Raw genomic sequence first — 12,761 nt, 5'->3', positions numbered from 1 at the left:
TTTATAACATGTCAGTTTATGACATGTCAGGAAATCTATAAAAAGTCTCATAATGAAAAGAAAGCACTAGAGAAATTTTCTAGTGTGTGTGGACAAATGGTAGGGAGTTTTGAATATGAGTAGCCCCCAATTTGACTAAAAGCCAAAGAAAAGCCATGGGGAAAAATGAATTCAATTGTTTTTGGGGGCTTGGGCTGCAGTGTATTGGAACATTTGAGTGCTGAAGTTTTTAGCTGTTAAGGCCTGCAGTGGTGAAATCTAAAGCCAGATTTTTTTCGGCACATTACTGTTTTCACTGGTAGCATGTGTCTGCAAGCTTTGCAAACCACTGTCGTGCATGTGCAGCTCTCGAGAGCAATGCACGTTGTCTGTGGAGGCACAGGAGTGTGGACTTGTTCCTACAAGCTCTCTGGAAAACCTGATTACTTGGCCAGCTCTACTGATAGGTTGGGCTCCTGATTGTCATGTGATAGAAATAGAGAACCCCCTCTGGCGTAATTAAAGCAGTCATTAATATTTGATGTGATTCTATTGGAGGGTACTTTCAGATTGGTATTTTGGCTGTTTCACTAAATCTTTAGTCTTTTTCTCCCAAAAACCATTTATTATATTTAGTTCGAAGAGCATTTTTGGTACAGCAAATACTACTTAAATCTTTAGGGGAAAGCTAGGGATGGTTTCTTCTGAGCTCCCTGGTTTGGGCTTTGCTCCCAATCAAATGTTGTTTTCCAGCACCAGGTTTGGAGCGGGGACTTTTAGTTTAGATCAGTTGTGATTCCTACAGTGAAGAGTTTGATCTGCTGCTCCTTTCTCCTCAAAGGCTCAGCTGTTAACAACTGCCATGGCTGCTACTGGTTTTGGGAACGTGTTTTATATTTCACTGAGTCAACAGGAGGGAAAACCGTTTTATCCATGCCAAAAGAAAGACCTGCTGGCTGGTGTGCTGAGACTGGAAGCTTACCTCTCGCCTGTCAAACCTGTCAATGTGTAACATGAGTTGTCAAAATAGGTGATGAATGACCAGATGGTAAAGCACTCTTGCTTGCTTCCCTTGGAACTGTGTAGTCTGTAAACTTGTCTCCTTTACTTGCTGCTCTCTTTGCTGCTGTGAAATGTGTCTGCAGGGTTATGGGCTAAGGCAGTGATGCGCTGTGGTGTGAGCCTGGACTAGGAGTGCAGAAACCCTTTTCCTTCCAGGTAGGAAAATGTAACTCTAGCTATTGCCCAGAATAGTGCAGGTAATAAATATACAATAGTGCCATGAAGGGAAGGAAAGCAGAGCCTGGAGTCAGAATTTGGCTCCAAATCAGAGTATATGGCAAGACTTCATACAGTTGAGGGGTGTGACTCATATATTTCATGTTATTCAGTGCTGGAGCATCTATGCTTTGCTATAAAGGAAGCTGATGTCCAAATGTAAACCAAGGGGGAGATTAGCTGAGTTAACCATTAACTTTTAAGATGCAAACAATCAAGATACACTGAGTAAAAGTGAAAGTTAATTCACGATGCTAATTCTGTTTTCTGTGCTTTGTTCATAATAAAGCAAGTTTGTGCTTTGCCTGATTCACCGACAGGGTCACTGCCTGCAGAGTGCCACAGCTCTGCTATTAGCAGAGCTCTGTCTGCATTAGCAAGCTCTGCTAATGTCTGCACCATTACTGCACTCGGGGTAGGGCTACTTTTTTTTTTTTTCCCATGTGCCTTCAAAATACGAGCTGTTCCAACTTCTATTTTTAACTCTTCTAAGTGAAACAAGATTAAGCATGAAGCCATAGTCCATGGCAGCAAGTAATTTTCCCAGAATGATTGTAGAAACCTGATAAACACAGTTGTCTCTTATTGTAAGAGAACAGAGGAGCAGGAAAAAAGGCTGACCACGTGGTCTCTTAAGAGAACGACAGGTCATGTCACCGATTCCGGGACTGTCACTGTGTGTGTCTGTCTCTCTTTTCCTGCTTTTACTCCCTCCCTTGAATTTTTTTTTATTTACCATCTGGTATTTATTCTGTCCTATCTGCCTTTCTCTCTGTCTTTTATTTTTCTCTCTGTCTTCAGCAATGCTGCATTAAATGGCTTCCATCTGTTGAGAGTTCTTATTTCTGAATCCAACTCCTTCAGGAGGACTGAAGAAAAATCCATTTTAGACTGAATAATGTAAACTGCAAAGATTTATACATTCTCCAAGAAAACAACTTGCTTCCCATAGTTCAGGGAGCACATGTGTATGCAGATTTGTTTTGAAAAAAGTTGAACCTGTCAAACTTGTCTGTAACATGGCTGCATGTTTCAGAACTACTGGAGATGTGACATTTCTTTGCCTCCACCCCAAGTGGCAAAGTGCTTTCTAAACCATAGCAAAGAATTTTACTCAAGGAGGGAGAAAATTGATAGCAAAGCTTGGGATTTTTTTGCTGTAATTCAGTTCAGTACAGGCCAGGATGGACAACTTATATTTGTGTTTTTAATTTTAATATGTTTATATTTTTAATCCTCCTATTTGACCCTTGTAGTTGCAAGTATATCTACTATTAGTAGAACATTTCCCTTTTTTTGGTTCCCTGTTTCATCTCCCTCTAGCCTGTCCAACGCCTGTCTGTGCTCTGAGAAGCGCTTTCCATTGCCTTTTTTCTTGTACATCTCTTCCACTTTCTATTTTAAATAATTTAAGTAGTTTGGGAACTATTATTCAGGAAGGGGATGGTAGTGCTTTTTTTATGTTTATTGCTTTAAAATCCAAGCTTTTGGTTTCTATTTGTAGTCTGAGTATGCAGGCATTGTTTGGAGATCTAGCTATGACTAATGTTATTAGTGAGTGGGTTTGTCCTGTTGGTTTGGGTTTGTTTATTTATTTATTTTTGTTCTGTAAGTGGTATAAAGCCTAGGCAGAGTCTTTAAGTAGGTCCAGACAGAGTAATCCTGATGATTCTCAGCTTTCCTTCACATAAAGGTGTTTTTTAGGATGAGGCTGGGGTGGGAGAGCCACTTTTTTGAGCTCAGCACAGCAGGTTTACAGGAAGTACGATGTGACCACAGGAGGAGCATGGCTCAGGTTGTGGTTCATCTGGTGCTGCCTATTTTAATCAACCTTTCATCCTCCTTTGTCATCAGATGAGTCTTCATACCACAGAAAAATGACACCTCCTACAAATAAATTTAGGAAGTGGTGTTTTATGGAATTATGAGTTCAAACTGCTCATTTCTAGCAGACACACAGACTAATGTCAGAGGCAGTCTGGAGGAAAAAATGTTGTGGTCACTTCAGATGCTTTTAAAAACTAACGCTGAGATCTCTTTTGTGTTCAATTGTAAGCTAGGCCAAAAATAGCTGAATATCTACTCCCCTGTTATTGAACTTAGTGTTCAAATGAAAAAGTAATTTTAGCAGAAAACATTGGGTTTGGTGAGCTTGTATGCAAAAAAAATAAGATAGGGGTTTGGGGGGAAAACCTGGGAACCTTGGGGGAGAAAATGGAGGGAGTCAGTCGAGAAGCATGGAAGCAACCCATGAAGAAGAGTTTTATCCCATGTGTGCATTTGACAAGTCTGGGTGGAATCAAGCTTAATGAGATTAGAAGTGCAGGAAGGATGTAATTTTTGCCTGAAACTTCATCATGCACACAAATTTTTCCCATCTGCAGTAGCAGTTAAGTAATTTTTGTTGTTGTTGCTGTGTGTTGTGAGTCCTCCTGTCCAAGAAGAAAACTTGATGAAAGTCAGAATAACTCAAACTTAAAAATACTTACAAGTCTACTGAATGTCCATTGACCTGGTTAGTGTTTCCTTAGCAATGAATCAAAAGGCTCTACAGGTTGGAATAAGAAATAGTTGTTGCAGAAGATCTTACACACTAGAAAAAAACTGAATTACAGGTTTTAAACAATATATATGTATTATCATTACATTCAGTAAGAAGCAAACTAAAATAATATTGGGACATAGTATGGAACTTGACTAAAAGAATTTATGTGATCTCCCATAGATTACGTGAAGACTTAAAGATTAGTTAAAATCTTTTTACTTTGATGTAGAAATACTAAATGTATTGTTAAGATCACTTGTGATTTCTGACTTGCAGATTTGTGGGAGGTGTAGAAGCCTTTAGCTTTGGTTTTTTTTCTGAAAGATGGATCACCTTTTTCAAGTGCAGACAAGCAGGCTGTTGCATCTAATTTTATCTTAATTCCAATTCTCAGGAGAGCTCTTGAACTCTAATAAACACTGTTTGTGAGGCACAACCTACCAGCTAGTTGAAAACCTCCACTGTCGCCAGAAATGTGGGAAAGTCTACTGGACTAATATCCAGGGAACATCTATGGGAACAGCTCATTTATTATAGGACTGGATATCTCAGCAGCCCTTGGGAGAGAGTCTGGTTAGTACATACTTACAAAGGAGGACCCAAAAACCACAGGGTTGCAGAGATGTTCTCAAATTCCTCCTGTCGAGAGCTACTATTTGCAGAAGAACATGCTGAGCTAACTTTGACAAATAGCTTAGTGTCACTGGGACCCGCGTGTGCCATTACACCCAAAGATGATGAGGGCTGCTTCTGTTCCCCCCCATCTCTCCCAGGGTTGCCTTTCTTTTTAGGTAAGGAGAAAGAAATTACACACACCAAAGTTGCAGGCAGCAGGCACCCCCTATTTGCCCCAGATCTAGTAAAGGTTTTCTTCGAAGGACGATAAGTGAAAGAAATGCATAGTATTCTGATGTTAACAAGAATGGACTTTGTGCGATCAAAGTGTTTTGGCTGAGCGGGGTCCTGTGGCATGTTCCTCCTGTCTGCGCCTGGTCCCCCCTCTCTGTGCATGTGTCCCAGGGGTCTGAGAAAGGGTTTTCAAGGTATTTCTAAGAGCATCCGAATTACAAGGGTTGTGATACAGGAATAGCCTCTCACCCTCACCTCCCAAAAACCTGAAGAGGCGAGTTCATTAGTATGGTACATGGCACTGAGTTGTTTGTTTCTCTGAGCTTGTGATTTCTTTGTGCTACAGGCTGGCAGTAGCCTGCAATTGTGAGGGTCAGCTGGAGAAAATGCTTACACATGCTGGCATGGCCAGCTCTTCTGGAGCTCTTGGAGCTCTTCTGTAATGGTTGACAAGTAATGTTTTATTTCTGGAACTGAAGTGTGTTTTTTCCTAGTGGGTTTTACCAGTTGTTGTTTCTCACTAGTATTGCGTGCTTGTCAGGCTTTATTTCTCAGAAGAGATAATGAATTTAAGTCTGTTTTCCTGTTCTGTGTACCAAGGCACATGTCTAATGGATCTAATTAAGCCAATACAAAATTCTCCAGATTATCAAATATCATTCCATTAAGGAAATAGTATTTGAAGTCATATTTTTATTGTCTGAATTATATTTGAAGACATAGTGGGTATGTGTTGAAGCTGAATACAAGGAGAAGTCAGTATGACCAAAACTGTTTCTTGTTATTTAAAAGGATCTGCCCAGCCTCTGGAAAGAAAGGTGTAGCCAGTTGCTGGGGGTAGGATTTGTGTGCCTGTAGTATGACATGCTGTCTATAAGCTGCTTCCTGGGGGCAGGGAAGTATATTTTGACAAATCTCAAAATACATAATGTGAGGAAATTTTTAATATCTAATGGTTTTCTCTTACAGACTTTAGTTTTGAAAATAGTTAGTTTTTTTTCTTAGTCACTTGAGTGAATAGTCATAGTAATGTAAATTAAATTACTCACTGGCATAGAACAGCTATGATTGTATACATTTTTAGAAAACTTTTCTGCTTTTTGTTAGGTGAAGATTTTTATGTTGAAAGAGTAAATAATTTGTGATTACCAATAAAAACTGGACTTGGGTCCAGTTAGTTTTTTTCTTTGGTGTCATACTTTCAACAGAGTGCTTCTTGACATGCTGAAGAACTGTGTACAGATGGGACAGTCTGTAAATAGAAAGGGGGCTGTGATAATATATTGCAAAAGTATGCTTATTGAGGACTGAAGTGATAAGGTGGGAAACAACTAAGGCAGAATCTCCATGTAAGCACACTTAGCTCAGAATATAATGTGTATATAATACAATGATGTGTGTCACTGACAGTACAGTGACTCAAGGTGCAGCAGTAGATCCTGCACTTTTTAAAGGTCTGTCTGGACTAAGTAATTGGCATTAATAAGGTGTATCCCTCTTGAACCAATACTGACAGTGATTCAGCTGTAGGAGCTGATGGATAAAACAGGTTTCAACACCTTTAAGTCCTGAGAAGTTTCTAGTTATGATGCTAAAATATGTGTTGCTTATTCCAGCAGTGAAACCATCTTTATCACTGCTGTGGGAGCTGGACAACAGCAGGTCATTGTCCTGGTGGTGGTAAATGCTCATCCGAAGCTCCTAGGATGCTCCTAAAAGCATGAGGGCAGAGATCTATAATCAGATATATTTTATCTGTCTATAGTTGTAAGCACAGAAGAACCACTCATGTTTTAACTTTAATTTAATCCTTAGAAATATCAATAATGTGTATTCATTGCAATTTGATAGTCTATGTAATAAATGAACATTGTTAAAACTAATGGAAAGTACTGTTTGTAATGCTGTGCAGATATGTTAAATTAAAACATTTCCTCAAGCTTAAAAAAGTCCAAAATTTAACTGTGGTCATTCATATGAGCAGTGGAGTAGGACTACGCTTTTTTAAAGAATGAGTTGTGTGTTAGTACAATAAAGGAGATGGAAGATCAGCAAATACCTTAATTGTTCTTTCATTCTTTGTAACTTATATCCGGTTTCCTGTTCACAGTGAAATGTTTCCAAGTTAAAATGAAAAAGAATATGAAAATGAGTTGCTTTTCTTATGTGATTTGGAAACCTTTATAGCTCGTGGGTTTTGTTGAGGAATTTCAAAGAAAATATTCTTCATTAATATCTTTGTGCAGCTATACTGAAGTATAACTCATTGATTGTTTGTACCCACTTCCATTTTTTTTTTTTTTTAAAGGAGTTTTTAAGTAGTAGTCGTATTTCCAAGCTGAGAGAGATTCTAGTCTGAATGATGGACTATATTGGTATATTATTTAAAGCATGCATTATCTGATAAATATTCCACCAAAATACAGTCTGGTTGTTATCTTCTGGTTTCTTAGCTGTGTACAGTATAGTGACCCATATTGTGTGTACATGTGCACACATGTCTGTGTGAGAGAGATAAATGATTGCTAATTCTGATACACAAGTTTCCTTCCTCTGTTTTGTGTGATAGTATTTTGGTAGCAAACTATATCAGGGTCCTTATAGTACATGAATGTGCAGCAGTCTGTTGATGATCTTTGCCAAACAGGCAAGTTTAACTGTCCTATATAAGCCCTAGTAATATTGTTTTGTCTTCCTCATGCTTAAAACTGCAAGGATGGTCAAGCTTCCTCTTTTGGATACACTTCGAAGTCAGGTTTATATCATGTGTCAAGCACAGTAAGGAACTTTGTGCATGTGTTTTTTATCAGCTTAGCAAAGCACTGCCAGGAATGTTGCTGCATCTTGCAAAAAGAGTTGTTGTGAAGGGGGCAAGGTTTAAAAAAAATCTGAAGAATTACAAATGTGAAGTATTTGAAGGTTATAAAGTCAAGCCTAGAAAAGAGTTACCTGGTTATTTGATCCAGTGAATCTGCATTAGGTTCATATTTAATGCAGATGAGATGTTTCCCCATGACACCTTTGCTTCATTCACTGCAGAGGATGCAGTTTATGTTCTTGGTTCTTGTGCAGGAATAAAACAGAAGGCAATTTTCTGCACAGCTGAACTGAGAAGAAAGTCTGCATCTCGACTTGATCTTTGTCTTGACATGGCTTACATAAAGTGCTGGGGTCTGAGGCTGATTCACCTCTGTTCCTCCCCCTGTTAACATAAGCCAACACAAAAGGCGCACATAAGCGGTAGTTAGTGTCACGCAACACGCAAACAGATCCCCACATAGATGTAGTGATATGAAAAATATTAAAACAGAAAATATTCCACACTGCTGTTAATACAGTCCTGTTTAAGTTGTGGATGTAGGAAGGGACTGTGAGTCTAAATAGCTTTTCTTCTGAAAATGGAAAGAAGTGCTTTTTTCACTTACAGCATAATTAGCTATTACAGGATAATTACCTCTTAATTATCTTCATGATAAAAGCAAGCAATATATACAGATACAGTGAATGCCCTATAGAAAAGGCAGAGCAGTGCACTATGTATCTCAAATTTTATAATAAATTGGCAGATGCTCCCAATAAGCTGGAACCCTGGTGCAGCCAAGCAGTTACTTCTATTGTGGATTGCCATTTCTTTTCTCCATCACGTAACAGATGGCAGCTAATCCATTGCGAGAGTGAGGGAAGGCAGTGCATCCCTTTAAAATAAAATTTTAAAAATACAAATGCTTCCGGAGAAAGATCTTATACACTGGATGATAGAAGGCAGCTAGCCATAGTAGATCACAAGTTATTTGTTGGGGTTTTTTTGGGGGGAGGGTTGTTTCTGGTGTGCTTTTCTCTTGGAAAAGAACTCAAGGTGAGGAGGATGTTGTGGTGTATCTGCTGAAAGTTGAGAGCCTTGCAGTGTTGACTTTACTCCCGCCAAAGCAGCAAACTTGCTGCTGTTCTCCATCACCTGCATGATGTGTGAGCTCTTTGTTTTGGGTTAGTTCTTACGGTGGCTTGTTGGTTTTTTACCTGCCATTTTATTTCAGGCTGCTCCTGATGTGTCTAAGATCCCTTTGACATTTGTCCGGTCTAGAGGAAGGCAGCAAAGCCGGCCGGTAGCTCACCCCGCTGATAGTTGCAGTTCATTGCCAATGAAGCAGTAGGTCTCATGTCCTTGGCAAGCTCACAGAGCACTAACCCCTTGTTTTTTAGATAAGCGATATCCAATTTTGCATACAAGCAATGTGAAGCACACAGTGTGTATCCAGCCAAAAGCCACACGGTGTTACCCCCTTGGCTAACGAGAGTGAGGTTATTTCCCTGAATGTGTAGAGTACAGCAGTAGGAATACCATGTCAAGGAAAATTAAGTTGAGGCAAATCCCAAGGACTGCAGTGCTGGCTGTGCTTCACCTTGCTGTGCTCCATGTAGGCACGTGCTTGGATGTGGCATGTTCATTTAGCATAAGCTGCATCCATTTTGGGTGAGAATGAAGCAAAAGTGTCTGCTTCAAACTACCATGAGGAAACTTCGCTACAGTTTCCTCTTTCCATCTCCCATCCTCCCCCTCCCTTCGTGACCATATGTGGCAACCACTGCCAGTTTGGCAATACAAATTCAAGGCTGTAGGATTATCAGCTTTGGAAAAATAGGTGGAAAAACTGGACATATATTAAAAAAAGGGGTCGGGAAGAATAATTTCTGTTGTTGCGCAGGGAGGAGGAGTAAATGACCCCTTACACTCCTTTGCAAAACACAAACACAGTATTTAGCCTGACAGAGTCCACTGATGCTTTAGGAGAAGCTGCAGTTGCATTTTTAAGGATTGGTCCATGCGCACAGACTCTCCCTCGGAAGACTCGCACTGTCGCTGCTGCAGCCAGCGCACCACCATGGCCGCTTTACTGGTGCAGCACTTGGCAGTTTTGCTTCCTTGTCTGCAGTGTGGAGGTGGCAGATGAAGCTGTGGATGTTGCAGTGAGTTGGGATGTCTTTGCACTTGTTTCAGCCTTGGCCAGGGGCATGCCGTGTTTGCCTCTGCTTTCCTGTTTAACAGAAAATCAGAACGGCAGTATCGTGCCTGACCCAGTGTTCCCAGCAGTCATGAGCTGGGTCTGCCTAGGGCATACTGGGGGAAGGGGCCAGGCAGACAGTGAGAAGCCTCCTTGTTATCCTGTACCAGTACTGCATTCCCAAAGGTGCTCCCGGTTTACTTATCACTGTTAACGAGCCATTACCCTCCAGCTGTCTGAGGCCAGGGATCTGGGATAAGCGGTAGGCACTTGCAAATGGCCTTTTAATGAAAGTTGTGAGCTTATTTCCATAACCCAGGTTTGTTTGCACTAGCCCTTTAAAATCTGATCTTTGTAAAACCCTAAAGAGTGACCTTTTGGTAGACTGTTAAAGAGTATTTTTGAATAAGCTTTTCCCTTTTACTTCTCTTATTTCCCCTACAGTCAATTGCTTCAGCAGACATGGATTTGAATCAGCTGGAGGCTTTTCTCACTGCCCAAACTAAAAAACAAGGTGGCATCACGTCGGATCAAGCTGCAGTCATTGCAAAATTTTGGAAGAACCACCGAATAAAGATCCACGAGAGCCTGATCAATCAAAGCCGTTGGGATAATGTCTTGAAAAACATGAACTGGCGAGTGGATCTGAAGTCACAGTCAAGACACATCGATCAGATAAACACTCCTGTTGCAATAGTTGAAATGGAACTGGGGAAAAATGGGCAGGTAAGCTTTCTTTTGCAAAATATGTAAATCTGTTTTAGCTACATATGTGCTGAGGGATTTTACCTATTGCCGAATTCACTGCATCCAAATCAAGTCAGTGTATTTTTCACCACTGGGCCCTTGATGTACCTGAATTTGTGGTTCGTCTTTGGACAGAAGGGTATGTTCTGGGTGGCGAATGCAATTTTTGCTTGTGTTATTTCTTCATATATGTATTGACAGCTCTTCTTACGTTAAGCTTGGAAAATCTGAGGATGTAGAAATTAAACATAAAATCAGCCATACTAGCAGTTATATTAAAATTATATTTGGTTCTATGCACTGCAAAGTCAATTGGTCTTTTTTTTCTTTTCTAATCAAATACTAAAATTAGGTAATATCTGCAAAGTAGAGCTGAAAAAGAATAAAGTTCACAAATTATAAATGATCAAGCATCCTTTACATTTTAGGATGAATGAGGGGAAAGACTCCTCTATATTTTACATAACACCTATTTTCATGTTACAAGTACATCTTTATTACCAGGCATATTATGCAATCTGGTCTTATCTGCCTGAAAGAGATATATAGTTCTATCAGTGCTGAACACTGCACTCCTTTTCAGTCTTTATAATTCATATGAATGTACAACTAAAGGCACAGCTTCCCATCCTCAATTCTTCTTCTTCTGACAGAAAATGTGTTTCAGTTTGGTATCTTTCCTCTGCAGTGTGGTAGAGAATCTTAAAATTCTTAGCAGTAGCTACTGCAGACCATACCATGAGCTAGTTTTGGGGGTTTGATGTCAGTAGTTAACATTTAGTATGTTTCTTTGGATTTTGTAATATTTTAGTAGCTTATAGCAAAGAGTACCTGGATTAGATACACCTAAAGAAAAATTTATATACACACACACACCCCTGGAGTATACCTATGCAGCATGCGTGATTTAACTGAAACTGTGTGGCTATACCAAGGCTGGAATGAAAGTACAAGTAGATTGAGATCCTACTGAGACAGTAGATATTGTTGAAGTTATTCTGTATGCGTAAGAACTAATACAGCTAGAAATGGGGAATTTGAAGTGACTGGTTCATAAATGCCAGTAGACCAAGTTTACATGAATTACGTCAAATTTCATGAATGTTTTCTGATGGAAGAGAGATGTTTCTGGGTTTGAGAATCCATTACAACTTGCATGCGTTAATTCTTACTATCCTTGGAATTATTCATATTAGAAAAAAATGAACCCTTTCCTCTTAATTGCTCTTAAAAACACTCCTAATGAGAAACATTCAGAAATACTGGTGCTTCAAACTTCAGAAAGTTTGGTTCAGGATCTGTAACTTGCAGTTGGAACTCTTTTTCTTGGGTAAAGATTTTACAGTGACATTTAAAGTTTCCTTTATGCTGGTGATATAGTCTTTATACATCCCGGTTAAAGGCAGGTGAACATGCTAGCCATGAAGTACTCTGCTTTGAAAGCCCATTTTCTTTAACAATATGACTGAAAATAAAATCCTAAAGCAGTTGCACTTTAGCCTGCATTTGCCTTCATCTGTTCATGATATTCAGTGCTCATCACTGCCAGTTCGTTCTTTCCTTTTGAACAGCCCATCTTTTCTTTTGCACAATGGTTTTATCCTCCTGTATCTCCATACCTTGCTGGCTTTCTCTTAAAACATCTATAGATCCCTGCCCCCTTCTTTATGTCCTTTTTAATCTTGTCCTCCCTCTTGGAGCATCGCTGTAAAGCTCTTTTGGCATGAAATTTCAACCAGGCACGAATCTGCTGGGAGGGACAGTGGAGTGAGCTGGAGAGTCGCCCTTCTCGTGCCCTTCCTGCCCCGCTGCGTCAATGCTGCTCCATATGGTGAACAGGCGCTGCAGTGCAGGTTACCTGCAGATTTCAGTCACAAATTTATATCTGACCTTGTCATTAATAGAAAATAAATGCATTGGTTTTGCACTGTGGCTTTGCATTAAGATATATTTGAATTTGTTTTATGGCCTTTGTCGTGTTATTTTCCTTAAGAAATGTGCCTCTCTCCCCTGGGGCTGTGTTCTTCCCACTAGTATTCTGGGCTGATTTGCCAATAAGTTTTACTTTCTTGCAGCATTATTTATTTTGCAGTTTAATATCTGAGACTGATCAAATGTTATAGATTAGCCTAAGTATTTGCTCTTGGCTTTTATGCCTGAACTTATTTACAGAGTGGGTATTTTCACGTGCGTTTCTTTTCAGTGTTTAAGATAATGGTAATCCATGTAATAGCACTTTTATTGGCATTTTGTGGGATGTTAAGCATGTTTTATCAGCAAAGAGTATTTTCTGCCCTAATTTAACATGAAGTCTGGGATTCCACTGTAGGATTCTTCCCAGAAAGACCTGAGGAAATCATGTC

General features: G+C 39.7%; 1 protein-coding gene across 4 annotated transcripts in view; it reads left to right on the top strand.

Moving 5' to 3' along the window:
* Nucleotides 1–12,761, top strand: part of COMMD1 (copper metabolism domain containing 1) — a 78,903-nt gene that overhangs the window by 12,932 nt on the left and 53,210 nt on the right. For all 4 annotated transcript variants that reach the window (XM_075035607.1, XM_075035609.1, XM_075035608.1 and 1 more), the window contains exon 2: nucleotides 10,096–10,377. In XM_075035607.1, the coding sequence (XP_074891708.1) occupies nucleotides 10,096–10,377 (282 nt within the window). The remainder of the gene's footprint in view (nucleotides 1–10,095; nucleotides 10,378–12,761) is intronic.

The sequence above is a fragment of the Buteo buteo genome, chromosome 9 (genome assembly GCF_964188355.1).
Source record: "Buteo buteo chromosome 9, bButBut1.hap1.1, whole genome shotgun sequence".
NCBI lineage: Eukaryota > Metazoa > Chordata > Aves > Accipitriformes > Accipitridae > Buteo > Buteo buteo.
The sequence above is the reverse complement of the archived record's forward strand: the minus strand, read 5'-3'. Positions and strand labels throughout refer to the sequence as shown.